Source organism: Lagopus leucura, unplaced genomic scaffold (genome assembly GCF_019238085.1).
Source record: "Lagopus leucura isolate 7727_CA_CO unplaced genomic scaffold, USGS_WTPT01 Super-Scaffold_73, whole genome shotgun sequence".
Classification (NCBI taxonomy): domain Eukaryota; kingdom Metazoa; phylum Chordata; class Aves; order Galliformes; family Phasianidae; genus Lagopus; species Lagopus leucura.
In genome coordinates, this window is record NW_024962252.1 from 35309048 (window position 1) to 35325491 (window position 16444).

At 36.5% G+C, this 16444-nt stretch overlaps 1 protein-coding gene across 1 annotated transcript in view; it reads right to left on the reverse strand.

Annotated features, from left to right (window-relative positions):
- Positions 1 to 1539: 1539 nt before the first annotated feature.
- LOC122184694 (prolyl endopeptidase) overlaps positions 1540 to 16444 on the reverse strand; it is a 93792-nt gene continuing 78887 nt past the window's right edge. The window contains exons 12-15 of the mRNA XM_042879838.1: positions 12176 to 12270; positions 9456 to 9587; positions 4781 to 4937; positions 1540 to 2398 (exon numbers count right to left, since the gene is read on the reverse strand). Coding sequence (XP_042735772.1) covers positions 2104 to 2398; positions 4781 to 4937; positions 9456 to 9587; positions 12176 to 12270 — 679 coding nt within the window. The 3' untranslated portion in view covers positions 1540 to 2103. The remainder of the gene's footprint in view (positions 2399 to 4780; positions 4938 to 9455; positions 9588 to 12175; positions 12271 to 16444) is intronic.

A 16444-nucleotide genomic window follows, 5' to 3' on the forward strand; every position in this document is an offset into this window, starting at 1 on the left:
TCTTTCTTGAGCTGAGGAGCCCAGAACTGGACACAGTACTCCAGATGAGGCCTCACCAGGGCAGAGCAGAAGGAGAGAATCACCTCCGTTGACCTGCTGGCCATGCTCCTTTTAACACATCCCAGGATCCCATTAGCCTTCTTAACTATAATGGCACCCTGATAACTCATGGCCAGCCTGTTGCCCACTAGGACCCTCAGGTCCTTCTCTGCAGAGCTTCTTTCCAGCAGGTCACCCCCCTAACTGTACTGATATGTGTGGTTATTCTTTCCCAGATGTAGGATTCTTGCCCTCGCTGAACTGCATAGTGCTCCTCTCTGCCCAACTCTCCAGCCTTTCCAAGTCTTGCCGAATTGCAGCACAGCCTTCTGGTGTGTCAGACACTCGTCCCAGCTTTCTATCATCAGCTTCCTTCCTGCCCCTGCAGCACAGCTGTTAAAAATTCCAAAATGATCTTAGAAAATTATTCACATGTCTATGGGAAAAAGGTCAGGGTGAGAGGCTGAACCTGAACTCCACTTTCACAACCTGGAGGAATAAAAACAAAAATCCCTCAGCTCTATAGTCTGATTGTTCAATTTGACGGTGTGATCAAATACAGCAATCCATAAATTGGTAAAAATAATGTCCAGGGTTCACAAATAAGCTTCAGATCACATACAGGTTTATCAGTATGGTACTTGCTACGAAAGCAGAAATCCCTCTTCCCCACCACGTTCCATCCCCCCAAATCAGATTATAAGGGCTTTGGAGGCATGATCCTTCCCAGGCTACAGAGTGAATCAGGAAAAGTCCCTGGGAGTGAAAGAAACAATATGAATTTGGTACAGATAATCAGCAGCCTACTCACTTTTTAAATACCACTCCCTCTTCCCAAGTTGAGACATTACTTGCTTAGAGATAAAGCTCTTGAGCTCAGAGCTCAAATTGCTCAAAAATTCCAAAAGCCTTGGGATCCAAGTATGAATATGATGACAAACAATACTGGAAGAGTGTATCAGTTTATCCAAAACTGGGAAGCAGTAGTATTTGCTTGATGGGAACAAGACTAATAGTGAATGGTAGGAAACCTTTCTGTCCCCACAATCAAAATCTGCTTGCTGCAGCACATCACAGTTTAGGCAGCTATTAGGCAATTTCTACTCACATTTAATAGCTCTACAACCTAATCAAATTAATGAAATGGCAGTTCAGGTATTGTGTGCATGTCAAATCATTAGGGAGTCTGCTTATGTGCTTTTGTTGTTTTGCAGCCAGGACAAGGTTATGTATGTATCTTCAAATTTTGGCACCTTACAGAATATCCTGTCATATGCATATCTGAATTTGAACAATTCAGTTTAAAAGTTTAAAAATAGTTGGAAAGTGAACAGCAGACAGGCAACACTATGAAGTGTGTATGCATACCTTGACTGATATTGAGTATCTGAAGAGTTCTTCAAGTCTTCCTGCCTCCAATTTTCTCTTCTTTGTGAAAATAAACAACAGAAGAGAAAATGGACATTTTCAAGTCTTTGTGGTAAGAAAAGACAATTTAGCAACATTATTATAGACTGTAATAACACTGTTACAAACAGTATGAAATAATACAATTTTTTTTAATAATATCTGGGTAATTAATTACTTAGACTACTATCTCCTCGATATTTCATGATTATCAAAGAACATTTTACATTTCCATTCTTCAATAAGTTACTGTGTAAATAAAGTATGCTCAGAGTTCTTTATGCGGACAGTACTTACATTTAATTACAGATGATCTGGATATGTTTATAGGTGTAAAATACATTAAAATTGTTTACATGAAATTAGCTCAACTAACACTAAATCTGGAATCTAGAAGTTCACAACAACACTGACAGTAGCTCAGCTATGTATTTGAACATGCTACTTAATATGTACTTTGGAACGCAGTAGAAAAGAAATTCAAAGAAATTCTAAAAAAAGGGAAGCACAGATCAAAATTCCATAGCAGGTTGGATCAATAAAATATTGAACTGCAGTTCTTAAATGTAAGTACTACACCAAGTAGTATCTGGTTGGTCTTAAATGGTGTTAAAGCCCTTCTTTTTTTCCTAAAGGAGACAGTAATAAGCATTTTGCCTATTCAATCCAATCAAGATTTAGGCAACGTGCTATAAAAGCAAACATATCTGACACTTCTTCTATAACTTTAGCAGTTGGCTTTCCTGCTCCATGTCCAGCTTTGGTGTCAACATGGATGAGAAGTGGATTGGTTTGTTTACGGCTTCGCCCCACAACATACTGCAGAGTAGCAATAAACTTCAGTGAGTGTAGAGGGACCACACGATCATCATGGTCTGCTGTGAGCAGCAGTGTAGAGGGATACTGGATGCCATCTTCTTCTGGTAGTTTAACATTGTGAAGTGGAGAATACCTGAGAAGAATACACAAACATTTATACATTTTCTCCTCAAGATCCAATAAGAAGTCCATCTCCCACTGAAATTATCACAGTGACATTTGACAGCACTCAGTTCTACAATCCCCCATTGCACATCCCAGGACTGCAAATGGCACAGAACAAATCGCTGGCTCTCAAATGTGAAGCAAATACATTAACTTACAGAGGTGTATGCATCCATCTCACAGAAATATCAAAATAGCAGGAATGGGCAACAGGGAAAGAACAACAGAAGCTGTAAAGCTCATAGCAGGATCTATTCTGCAGTGAAGCAAGGAGATGAAGACTTTTTTCCAGCACATACTTGTATTTCCAGGTCTGCATGTGAATGAATGGCTCTTTTCCATACAAAACAGTTTCTGATGGTGAACAAGTGCTGCATACATTCACCAAAATTTGTTCCCACCAATATTTATACCACTTTTGAACATGCAGGTACTCTGGAGGAATATAATGCAGGAAACTGAAAAAAGAACTGTAAGTTTTATGGGTCTTGATAGATGACTGATTCATACTTTTTGGGTAAGAAATTATCTTACTTAGAAACTTGTTTTCTTTGCAGGAAAATTGACATTTTTTTTTAAACTACTGCAGCATAATGTAAAAAATGTATTCACACATCTCAACTACAACAACAAAAATACTCTGACATTACAAACTCAATTTAACAGTCACAGAGAATTCTATCTAACCGAAGAACAGTCTTACATTTTTAAAATCAGGAGGAGGATACAACTTATTTCTTCTATATCACAGAAAATACAAAGGGAATTCTGTTTTTTGTTTGTTTGTTTTCTGTTTGTTTTTTAATTAATCTCACATTTAGATGAGTAACTATTAAGTAATCCCAAATTGTTTTTAAGAACACACAGCAATATAACAATATTTGATTGTCTAATATAACATTCCTAGCTCCCTCATTTCCATTGAAAGAGCAATGTAACTGAATTTCAAGATGACAATTTGTTTTTTTTTTTTTTTTTTTTAAAAAAAAAAGATGGTGAGTACATGGCAGCCTAGTTATAAGGTATTTTTGGGTATCTGTATAGACAACATTATTGAAACATTACTTATCTTTCTATATTTGATGATTTGATGTGCCATTGCCAGTTGAACAGGAGGCAAAGCAGCTTAAAGAAATTTTGCCAAGTAGAAATATTTCAGGTAATATTATATGTTTTTAAAATTACGCATTGAGATTTTGTGAGTTAAGCATATAAATAAATAGGTAAATAAGCAGGTAAAGTATGAGTCCTTTCTGCAGATGCGTATCTCCTAATCAAAGAATGAATTTAAAACTTTGCTTCCACTTTACAACTTCAGAATATCTGAACTTACGGACGTTCATGCAAATTTTACTGTTCAAAATAATCAAGATTACTTAATTGATACTTACACTTTAAAGCCAACTATATGTTTTGAAAACTAACGATTAAAGAAATTATTAAATTTGTTAGTTGCTTTGTGCATTGTATACACAAACTTTGTTTGCCACTGAAACCTTAAATTGAGCAACTAGGGATCTTGTAAAAACGTAATTGCAATGGGCCCAACTGATTATCTAGTATTTGGAATTGACATTGCTCGTTTTTTTAATAAATGTTGTAGGTAAGTTAGATCTCAGTGTACTCCAGTATATACATACTTTATTATCTAAACACTACTGTAGTTCAGACAAGCCAAATTGTTAGCATGTCTGACGCATTGTCCTGTAATGCCAATCTTCATTATCGAAGGAATACAGTTATAGTAACAGATGAGATGCCAGAAAAATAATTTTAAATGATGGAACATATTTTAACACAGTCGTTAGTGACTACATCAAATGTGCAGAACATTGCTGTTCTCTCACAGTGCCTGTTTTATTTTCCCCTTCTAAATAATCTTTCCAGAACTCTTAGCAAGAGCCTAAGAACTGAATTAATATCCTGTTGTGGTTTACTGCCATTCAATTCCTTCAAATAAATCCTATCCACATTGTATAATACAGTTAATAATGGTCATTTTCTCTACCCCATCATAAAAAATACAATTTACATAGTGGTTCACTTGAGAATTCTCTGTTGTGACAGCCTAAAGCAGGCATTGTTTGGAAAGAGTACCTAACAAATGGTTAAAGCTGCTAGTAGAATATGGTTTCAGAAACTATAATCAGTAAACTCAACGTGGCTTTGAAGCGAGTTGTTCTCATGCGAAGTTGACTTGTAAAGAAACTCTAAAGTCCATAAATCCAATGTGAGAAAAGAATGAAATAATTCATACTAGCTAATAATAATAGCTATTTATCATGACAACCTGAAACTGTTGAGCAGAGTTTGCATTTTAACAATGACAGAAGTATTTAAAGACACTTACTTGCATAGCCATTCAAACTGCTCTTGATGGTCAGAGCAACCGTAGTCAGTAGTCCAAGCATGGCCAATGGTGTACTTGTGGAACTTTAGCATATCCATCACTCCCACTTGGGCAATAACACAGCCAAAGAGGTCAGGACGCTGATTAGCACAGGCAGCTTTAACAAGAAAACAACTCTATTAGTATTAACAGCTTAAAGAAAGATATTGGCAGTAGAAGATCCAATAACAGTAAGTTATTGTCAGAAAAAAAAAACAACAAAACAGAAAATTGTTAAGGTAAAACAACATGATGAGAGATAAGAAATATAGATTTCCCATGTAATTTCTGAAGTCAAAGAACTTGAATACAAAATATCCAAAATAAAAGCAATAAAACCAATTACAATGAGAGAAGCCTGCCAGTGTATATGAAATGAAACAGTCTTAAGAAAAAAATGAAAGCAAACATAGAAATGGATAATGATTATAATTGTCAAAGCTGATATTTTCTAATGAACTTAAGAGCTATTTCCTCTTAAAGCACTAAGCACAGTCCTTAGCAAATATGTCTTCCAAACTACAAACTGAGTTTGCTAGGAGAAATGCACTTGTTAAATATGTGAATTTTTGGGCTACTGAAATTGAAGTGTGCTGAACCATTCACTTTCTAATATTACTGTCAACAAAGAAAAGGACATTAAGGAGCAAAATTCTCCATTTACTGATAAGTTTTCTTCCATAATTACTATGCCAATTCATATGAAAAGAGTTCTAATGAAAGCAAACTTTTAGAAAATCAAAGGAATAACCTCATTTTAATTAAAAAAAAAAAAAAAGTTACTGCAGTATTTTTTTTCTTTTTATTATTTTCACTTCCCTATTTCTGGAAGGGACAATTTCTCTAAGAATAATGCTTGTCTCATATTACAAAAAATAACCAGACTAGGACCATCTAGCTCCATGTTCAATTTACAAGAGTGACAACTGGCAGATGCTCTGGAAAAAGCTTTAAATACAGAAAATACTGAGAGATTTCCTGCACATTGTGAGCTTTTGCAACAAGTCAGTTGGTTTCTCCTGAGTTGAAGTTTATCCTCAGCCATCAGAACACGTATCCTCCATAAATTCATCTATTTCCTTTCTTAATGTTTATTCATCTATTGTTATGATATCCCGCAGCAATGAGTTCTTCAATTCCAACTTCTGCTTGATTTAAATCTGCCAGATGATTTTACAAATTCCCTACACTTTTTTTTTGTAGCATAAGAAATAACAGTGCCTATATTTTCACTTAACTACCACAATGGATCCCTTCCTTAATTCAAATCTCATCACTGTACATCCAAACCAGACATAGTCTTTCTCAAATTCGTCAGCTTGTCATTTTTGTCCACTGTGAAAATAGATCATTCCTTCCCATTCTTTGCTTTCTTTCGCAACGGCAACCTTCCATCCAACTCAACAAGAACTTTCTTTTAAAGTCTTGAGATCTTGTGAAAAGCTTGTGAAAATCCAAGAAAAAACAGATCACTGTTACATGCACCATATGCTCCTTGACTCCTTCAAATAGCTCTAAGATTTCAAGATACATCTTCAGCCTGCAAAATTCTTCCCCATGCATGTCAACTATTATTTATTGGTTTCAATTGGCTTGTCTGTTACAGAAGTCAGATTTACTGATCTGCAGTCTGTGGTTAGCCATGAACCATTTAAAAAATTGGCATTAAACTTGTCCCCTTCTGTTCATCAGACATTCAGGCTTAGTAGTCTGCAGTTTCACATTGGAATTCATTTAGGATCTCGTGTGTGTACCATCTGGTCCTGGCAAGACACGATTTTTCATTCGATTTATTCTAAAACCTCTTCTGCTAATGCTTCAGCTTGAGGCAACTCCTCAGAGTATCACCCACAAGGAGAGACTACTGAAGGGAAATCCCAATGCTCTGTAGTAAGGAACATCAATAGAAATGAACCATTTCCTTCTGTTCTGTCATTATCTTTATTTAGTGCTCCTGTAGAGTCCCAAAGATGTCAGATATCAAAGAGGTCAGCTTCCTGCTTCTGACACACACACAAAGTTTTTATTACCAACATTTAAGTTGTTAGCAATTTGCACAGCCTCCTCTGGTCCATCAGTCCCAGTCAAAGCTTATTTTTAACCTATTTTCTTCAGTTGAATCTTATTTCTGTTTTCTGTTATTTTACTTGTACGTGACTACTTGATACGTAACTACACTACCTGGATCTTCTTCTTATGTAAGACTATTGTCTAAAAGTTCTTCATCCTTCTAACTGAATCTTTCAATCAGATCTTTTCAAGCCATTTCTTTTTTTGAAGAGAAATGCTATTCTGGTAGGAAAAAAAAAAAAAAAGCCAAAACACCTATTATAAGATTGAATTCATTCAAATCTTCACTGTAAAACATCTCTTGAAGGACTGTACATTGCTCAGGATTATATCAAAACTGCTGCTCCTAGCTCTCAGAATAGTTACTTCAGTAAGAAAACGCTTTTGGAGCCACTTATCAGTTCCCATTGCAACCCTGTTGTTAGCCATAATTGTATGCATTATGGAGCTGTAACCTGGAACAATTTATTCATTAATTTTATCCCTCTACACATTGAGCTTTAAAATTTGGTACCAAAGCCTCAGAACTATTTGCCTAAGCAAACACAAGAGGACAAATGCTGCATTTGCATGAAAGAGGCTTTCAGGTCACAGCTGTGCTGCTATGCTGAGCTTTGGGATCATATCCTGCAGGACAAGGAAGTATTGTTTCTCAACTCAATGAGGCAAGAGTTCAGAGCCCTGTGCTCCTTAGAGATACCTCCTGTTAGTTACGATTAAAAAGAATCAGTATCTTGGAAGAACGACAATACTCTTCCTTATAATTTATTTTTTCCCTCAGAAAATGAAAACTAAGAAAATGTGGCACTGGATACTTGCACTTAACGTAACAGTTACGCTTGTCAGTGTTGCATGAACAGCTACTGCAAAATTTAAGTTGAGAAGGCACTTTTGTATTTCCTAAATTCACCTATTTTAATCTGTCTCGTTAAGAACAAAGAAATCCAGATGGATTGTAATAAATCAGCAATTGTAATGAGTTTCTAACACTAGACTTTCACAAGAGGCGTCCAGACTCACAGCATCCACCTAATACAGACATGACATGCACTCTGCACTTACTTTCCCTAACCTAAAGAAGGTGCCCAACTGACTTGTTCATGAAGAAAACCAGATTTTTTTGGTGACTAAAGTAAGGTAGGATGAATCCCATCCTGAGTGAAACTGAAGTCCAAGTAAGGATAAAACAGCATTTGCAGAAGCTACATAATAGATTGGAAGTTTAACAGAACTTTCATGTATTGTGCTCACATAACACAGACTTTTGTAGTGGTTGTACTCCCAATGATGTGTAAAAACTTTTTTCCTCTATTTTTTTCATTCATTTCTATTGGTGGTGTTTACAGTACACAAACACCTTCTGCCATCTGAGAAGCAAATATGCAAAAACATGACATTACGTGATTGTCTTTAAAACATTGTTGTGGCCAAGATGGCACAGATCAAAGAGCTGTATAACTCCAAATCTCGTTTCTTATACAAGATACCAGTTCTGTAAAACAACTGTAAAACTGTAAAACAACAACAACAACAAAATCAACAGAGTCAGTTATTCAGCAGCTGTTAAATAGAGAGTAGAGCAAGAGCAGAGCATGCAAAGGGTGGTCCTAATAAATCTAATTTCCAATAAACTAGATGCTTTTCTCATGAGTAGATCACCTCTGTCATACTGTGTCATGCCTCTCATGTTGTTTTCAAAATAATCCAAACTAACCACAATGTTATTCTTTTGTGTTTCCTTCTCCTGTCAAGACCGAAACAAATAACTTCTTTTTATTCTACCACTTTTAGGCACTAGGATATAATCAGAAATAAATGTAGCTTTTAAAACACCGCTTAGAATATAAGATTATTTGTGCAACCTTTTCTAAGAAGGCTATTAATTTCCTTGAATTTAAGATCATAGCAGTGAATGAAATGCACTTGTAACAGCATTGCATTTATACAGTCCCTCAAAAGTCCACGGCTTTTTTAAGTACTTGAAATTAGTGTTTCGCACAAGAGACATTCCTGGATTTATTTGTCACCATGCCTTAACTACACGATTAAAGTCAGTCACGTGTCCTTGTACAAAGGCCTTAAAAGCAGAAACGTCACGTTATCATTTTCTCCTCTAGGAACGAGAATGCATGACTACAGAAAGACTGAATAAGAAGCTCTACTGAAGGACTGCAGAACTTGGGATTCTGGCTTATGCCATAGGCACACAAAAATTCCTGAATGCCCCATAACAGGTTTTCTGGTTATTCAGTTATTGTTTCCTACTAATCAGCCTTAAGAGATGAAAAACAGATTTTTTTAAATGCATTCTTACTCTGTGATTCTACCAAGGGGTTAGCTCTAGCAAACAAGACAGTAATCATAAGTACTGCAGTCACTATTCGCTGCAGAATCCTGATATCCATTGTAAACAGCAAATAAAGTACAACTGTATACACTTCATGCTTGGTATATATTAATGCACAGACATTCTGCAACTCTTGAAAAAAAGGTTCTGATAAATTTCTGTTTGGTTACCATGATAAACTCCAGTACCAAAGCCAGGAAATACACAAGCAGTTCTTACCAACTAAGAGGCCTCCATTTGAACCTCCATTAATAGTCAGCTTCTTTGGAGATGTATAGCCCTCTTTGATGAGGTATTTGGCAGCATACTGAAAGTCATCAAAGCAATTTTGTTTGTTGGCCAAGATACCACCTAGCACACAAATAAAACAAATCAGTTGATTCCATAAAACCCATGTGAATCCATCTCTTCAGAAAAACGCGTGTGCAAAAGTACCTGGGAACAATTCAAATTTCATGAACATTTTAATAATTGATGCAGGTCAGAAAGACAGCAAAAGTGAAATATTCTTTCAACACAAAGAATATGAAATGGCTTTGTCAATAACTCTAATGCTTTCAGAAACTGAATAATACATACTTACACTGTGGAATGAGTGCCAGGTAACATTCCAAACCAGTAATATTAAAGCTAAAAGCTTTGCATTACAAAATATATACAAAATGACCACACAATCCACTTGAGGCTTGATCTAATGGGACATTAACAGCATTAAACTCAGTGACAGTTTCTTAAGGCGATAAAACTTCAAATTTGCACCCATATAAAACAAGCACTTTCATTTCCTGGACAAAGAATACGTGGCTGATGATTTACCTTTTTTCCTATTATGTTTCCAAATCAGATGATATGTTGCTGTGGTCAAATAAGAAATTCAGAATCGCATCTTGGTTAGAAATTTTATTAGTGAGCTATCAATGTGGAAAGAATATCAACCTAGAGGGCTCACAGATGACCCAATCTCAGTATTGGCATCTTCCTCTCTTCAGACGCTCGTTCGGACTGAAAAATGGTTCCTCCTCAAAGATCACCCTACCTTAGATCTGGTACATTCCTTCTCAGACAATTAAACATTTGTAACAGTCTGGGGAAAACATCTTTACATTCCTGAAGGAAAGACTGTGGTCCAGTCAGGTAACAAGGGCTCATACCTGGCTGAAATGGAACTCCATTTCCTTCCACTTAGTTTAAAGCCAAGTGGTTTAGCCTAAACTAATTGCCCAGGCTCCCACTATGGTTCAGGATAATTAACTCCACATTAAAATAAGCAGGATTAGATACAATATGAAGGTGCTTATTTCCATTATCCGTTAATGACCCTACACACCCAACTTAAATTGGATGCTTCATTCTTATGTTGCAAAATTTAAGTAAGGTAACTCCAGACTTTAATCCTATGAGTTTCCTCATGGAATTACGAGCATTATTTTATAACAAACAAATCTTCTCATACTAACAAGATCACTGAAGAAAGATGTGTTGGGACAAGGAAAAAGTCTTCAAATGAATGGCAGCAAAGGAGAAATAAATAAATCTTACTTTTTTCTTCAAGTTCTGAACTAGTGTAAAGTTAAAATCCATACCCTAAACCTGTAATTGCTTCCAGAGTTAGCAAAGAACAGATGCATATCTATTTTTGCAACTGCAAAAAAGACTTGGGTCAAAATTAAGCAGGAAATAGGTGGAATAAAGAAGCATTATCATATTAAAATAAATTTTATTAAAACCTACTACAAACCAATCTGCAAATTAAAATTAATGAAGGATACTTAATCTTCAGCAATAATATCCTGCATCTGCAAGCACATATAGCTTCTATTTATGAAACCATTACTTCTTAACTCAATTGTAAGGAAATGACCCAGACAAAAAGTTACCACAGATGAAATGGTAATATCAAGATGTAATGATCTGGGAATACTATTATGTTTGATACAAAGTTATTATGGATTACTCCCCATGCAAAATGTTGCATCATCACTGTTCTGGTGCATTTGCCTTACTGACAAGATTTCCAGCAACTTATCCTCCAGATTCTTGGAATATGAGTAAGAGGTCATCACCAAATAATGGTGGTTATATTGTTACATCTGAGAGGGACTTTCTTCAGCTTTTTCTTCTGGTGAAGGCATGCAGAAAATTGTCAACAATCAGAAAAGCTGACAAACAAAGGATTTCAGTGAGTACTGGAAAAAATACAGAGAGAAATACTGTAAAGGTGCTAAGAAGTGACGTGGAACACTGAAGTCACCTACAAGTTGTATCTCAGAGTGCATGACATGTCACTCATGGGGCTGATTAAAAATCATATGAAAACGATCTCTCTCACTCACTCGCTAATAAAGGATTTATTCATAAATTGTGTAAAATCAATTCTGTTTGCTTTCTAACATACAAAGCTAGCAGAATTACATTCTGAACTTTGAAGTTCATACCTTCTATAAGGTTTTGCAAATGGTCAATTTCTTTCTGTGACACCAATAAAGACTAAATAGATTGTTGCACTGTCTTATGGATCTAGAACTGTGGGGTCACCTGCATTGCAAGTAATGTGAGAGATATGTAAAGGCAAGGCAAATCTCTTGCAGTTCAGACAGTCTTTGTTTGGAAGATTGTTCATGATAAACAGCTGGATTTCTAATCCTATTATCTAGAGAATTGGTCTTACTTTTAAAAATATAATAGCTTTCACTATCTTGGAAAATACTTTCTGGAAAGCCATTCAAATTATGATGCAAAAAATTCACTGAAAATCCATTGAAAAATTCAGATAACACTGGGGAAGGTAGAGATCAGATGAATAAGAAAAAAAATCCAACTTTTCTATGGAATAAATGTAAGGTGAAATGAGACTTGAGTATGGAAGAGGGACAAAACAAAAGTGTTGTCAGCCTCACTGTTAGACCTGCAGTTTTGCTCTTGTGCTTGGACTGATTTACCTTTGTGCCAAGTCTCTCCATATTCACCACCACCCCTGATGTTCGCCACTGCTAGAACACCCCCCAGGTGTCGCACAAAAATGAGTCTTGACACACTGAAAAAGCAAGCAGAGAAATAGTATTATTATTTATTTCTAACTACTTCCTACCACTTTTAGAAAAATACTTTGAAGGAAAGTCCTAAGATGCATGACGAAATAATGAATAAAGTCCTGCTTTGATGGCAAACCTGAGTAGCCAGGTTTCCAATGGTTGTCAGTGGAAATGAAACACTCCGCAGCCTCTTAAAGGAAACCAGAACTGTTCTACTTGTCTTTACTTTCACACCCTTGAGGAGAATGGCTACTGGCTCCTCTGGGACATAAGGTAAGCTACGCAGTACCACTGGACCTCCAAGGCTTTTTAACTGCTGCCTTTCAGTGGGTCCTTTGCTTTTTCAGGAAAGGAAAGTTTAGCCCAAATGAAGAAAGCAAAGACTTAAGAATAATGATCAGCACATGACATTTGTTTATGGGCTGATATATACAACTTCTGCTTCATGCTTTTTCTTTGACCTTTATAAAACTGTATTTGTCCTTGTTTTGTGGCAGGCTCTGCAGTCAAGTCTTAGTCAATCCTGTTCCTCATATTTTCCACTTGATTTGTTAAATATAAGAAGTAAAAACGAAAAGTTCTGCCTTCCCTAATAACTCTCAAATCTGGCTGAAAGGTGAAGTAACATGATTTTTTCTTGAATGTCAAATTGCAAAAAGTATAAAAGCTATTAGTATTATTTAAAAAGGGATTTAAGTAATTTAGGTTATATTTAACAATTAAGAATATATATTTATCTCTCATGTATTGAGGCAGTAGCTTAACATAGTGGAAGCTCCAGACCATTTTATTGTTAAGGAGAACAGTAAATATTCAAGCTTAATACCAACAAGTCTTTTTTTTTTTTTTCCTCCTCTCTAGTAGGTTCAAATTTCTTTTTTAGTTGAATTTACTTAAATTTTCTTTCTTGAATTTTTTGCTTATGCAAGAGACTGCTGCCTGCAAAAATGAAATTCAACCATCTCACATGGATGTAACACCAAAACAAGTAAATGTTCCATACCTCACAAAGCAATTACATCTGTATTGGCACTTGGTCTTGACATGCGTGCCAAGGATTAAGAAAATAACAAAAAAAGGCAGAAAGATGACAAATAAGAGACTTTTGCATTTTTATGACCTGTCAGAAAAAAAAATCTCCACCTAGATCAGCTGTCTGTGGCCATCAGATGGCATGAATGATCTCTGCTTCTGTAAAATTCTGAAGCCCATCACTTGAACAGTATTTTTCCTTTGATCACTGGGACATGTTGATCACTGGCAAGATTGATAATCCATAAGCATACTGTGCAAAGGTCAGAGAGCATTATTCTGTCAAACTCAAGGATGTCCAATTTCTACAGGTTAATTCATTGATAATGTACAGTAGCCTCACAGTAGCTTGTCCCATAAGATGGTGGCTTCTTAAATTTTGCTATGTGAAAGCTACAAAATCTCACAGAACACTCTGCACTACTTTTCCATGTCTCTGCCCCAGACAAAATCAACAGAAAGTTTGGGGACTACTTACTTGACCAAGTAACCAACTAAAGGTACAAGGAAGAGGAATTGAAGGTGAGGTATGAATCTGCTACCAAACATATTGTCTGAGATTATTTTAAAAATAAAACATCCCTCCCCTTTCCATCTTCTGAAAAGGAAATGGTGCCTATCTGAGAAGTCAACATATTTAATTAAATAATCTGAGCAACATGAAACTAAACTCTTGAGTACATCACGTTCATGGAGACTGCTCTAACAGAGGTGCTACCTTGGTGATAATTTTCAGAGGGCCTGAAAGTGACTTGTCATCTCCTAAGATATTGAATTTCAGAAGAGTTCCTAATGCAGTCACTGATTATATGAAGCAAGTCTCCATTTCCCTTAGCAAATTCTCTTTCAATTGCACAGATCCTTGACAGGATAAAGTCCAGAGACTGAAACAATCATTCTGTTGTAAAAAATTTAAGTAAGGCTTAGTATATCTGTGTTCACTGTCATTGGTACAAGTGGAATTTAGGCACTCCTGATAATGTTACAACCATACACTCTCAACACAAACATCTAGCAATGCCACTGCAAATAACTGTTAATTAATATCCACGTGGGTATGATCAGTAATAAAGTGAGACAACTCGACTGATATTTCGAGGTGAAAGTGCCTAGTGTTTATAACAAATTTTCTCAAAGTCAAGGAAATTCAAGGAATTAAGAGAGACTAACTTTTAAGAAAGTAAAAATCCAAAATTATCAGCACAAAATTCAACTTTCATCTAAACCCTGCTATTTTCTCCTGTTTTACAGGTAGATTCTTGTTTCCAGATTCAATTTCAAGTCAGCTTGCTGTTTAAGTCATGGCAAACTGTTCAGTAGCCTTGGATGTCTAGAAATTGTCTCCTTCTGTATGGAGAAGTCTGGCTTGCTTCTCCCTCTGACAGTCTTTATATCCATTTCCTCATCAGCTGATGGCTGCAGCTTTCTTTGGAAAAATGTACGCTGATGCATTGGTGGTAGGGAAAAAATCCTATAATCCCTGAGTCACTGGACTTCATTGGCTTTTATGGGGCAGGAGGTAATCATAAAAGAGAAACAGAAAAGAGTGATCTAGTGATCTTGCATTCTGCACCACTGGCTGTGGTGCTGCTTGACCTTTCTGTGGGCTTACAGACTTTCCCCACACCACCTCCGTGCTTAAAGGCTTGGTCGAATCCAGCCCTGTAGCAGTGAAATACAATTTCACAGTCTGCTTCACAATCAATTGTATTTCTGGGTGCACGAGAAATTGCTTCTACTGCACCTGCAGAGGCGCCCACAGAACAGTACAAGGAAACATGCTGGTTCCTGCAGTGTAATTAGCAGAATCTGAGGCATTATTGGTGGGTTTGCAATAGCGTTACCACAGCAGATCTGCCAAGCCACAGGTGCCAATTTCATCAATTTTAACTTGTGCTCACTATGCAGGCTGTATATAATTAATGACAGTGCTCTAGTGTGCACATTTTAGAAATGCTACCAAATACAGCTCTTTGGTCCAGAGGAACACATAAAAAATGCATGCTTGCATTCAAAAATAAAACACTGCTGTAACTGACTTAATGACTTTGGCCTATCATTCTCATAGTTATTTTTGGATCCTCTTGTTGATTTGTTTCTGTTGCTTTCAGGGGAAAAGACTTTTTGTGTGTATGTGTATTAGAGAATAAGTGAAAAGCAATATCACTTTTTGAATTAAAAAACAAGTTTCCCAAGCCCAAGAGCTGGCTCACAGTGATGGATGCAAAATATCAGCAAGAAAATATTTTACTGACTTGAAGTGTAGGACAGAACTGGAAATAATCAGCAGTCTAAAAACGTACCAGGGAGGTTTAGACTGGATATTAGAAAGAAATTCTTCATGGGGATGGTGGTTAAGCATTGGAATGGGCTGCCCGTGACAGAGGTGCAATCCCCATCCCAGGAGGTATTTATGAGTTGTGTGAATGTGGCACCAAAGGATCTGGTTTAGTGATAGGATTTGGTAGGTCAGACTGATGGTTGGACTTGGTGATCCTAAAGGTTTTCTCTGACCAAGATGATTCTATGATAGGAGAAGTAGGAACATTCTGTAAAAAGTTACAAAAGCCTTAAGTTAAAAAAAAAAAAGAATATTTACTCAGAAATAGAGTGGTGTGTGTGTGTGTGTGTGTGTGTACGCATGTATAGTGTAAGTAGGCTACCATGCAATTGCATTTCCATAACTGTCTCAGCTCAGGTGAGATATGTGGCAGACCTTAGCATTAATCATCCTTTGGCTCTTTTTTGAGCAATTGTGTCCGTGTTCATCTATTAAAAAAAATAAAATTAAAACAAAAAAAAAAAGGGGTGGTGCTGGGCTGCAATGGGAGCAGCTGTTGGACCTGGGAACTACTCCTGAATACTGCAGTGTATAGTAACAGGGACACAGTCACACATTGAACTTAGTAGGTATGGAAGTCCTGTCTTTCTGACATAACTTCTCTATTACAATTTCCTTTCCTGATCTTGCCTGCTTACTTCCAGAACATTCTTCCTCATCAAGCGTGCAACTCTGAGTTTATCAACAATAAAGGTGCATTCCAAGGTCTTTGTGTCCCTCTTTTTTGAAAGGCTAAGAAGGGATGTGCTGCTGTTACAAGGAAAGAATGAGGAGGGAGATGCAGCTCACCTGTGTCTTCTTCA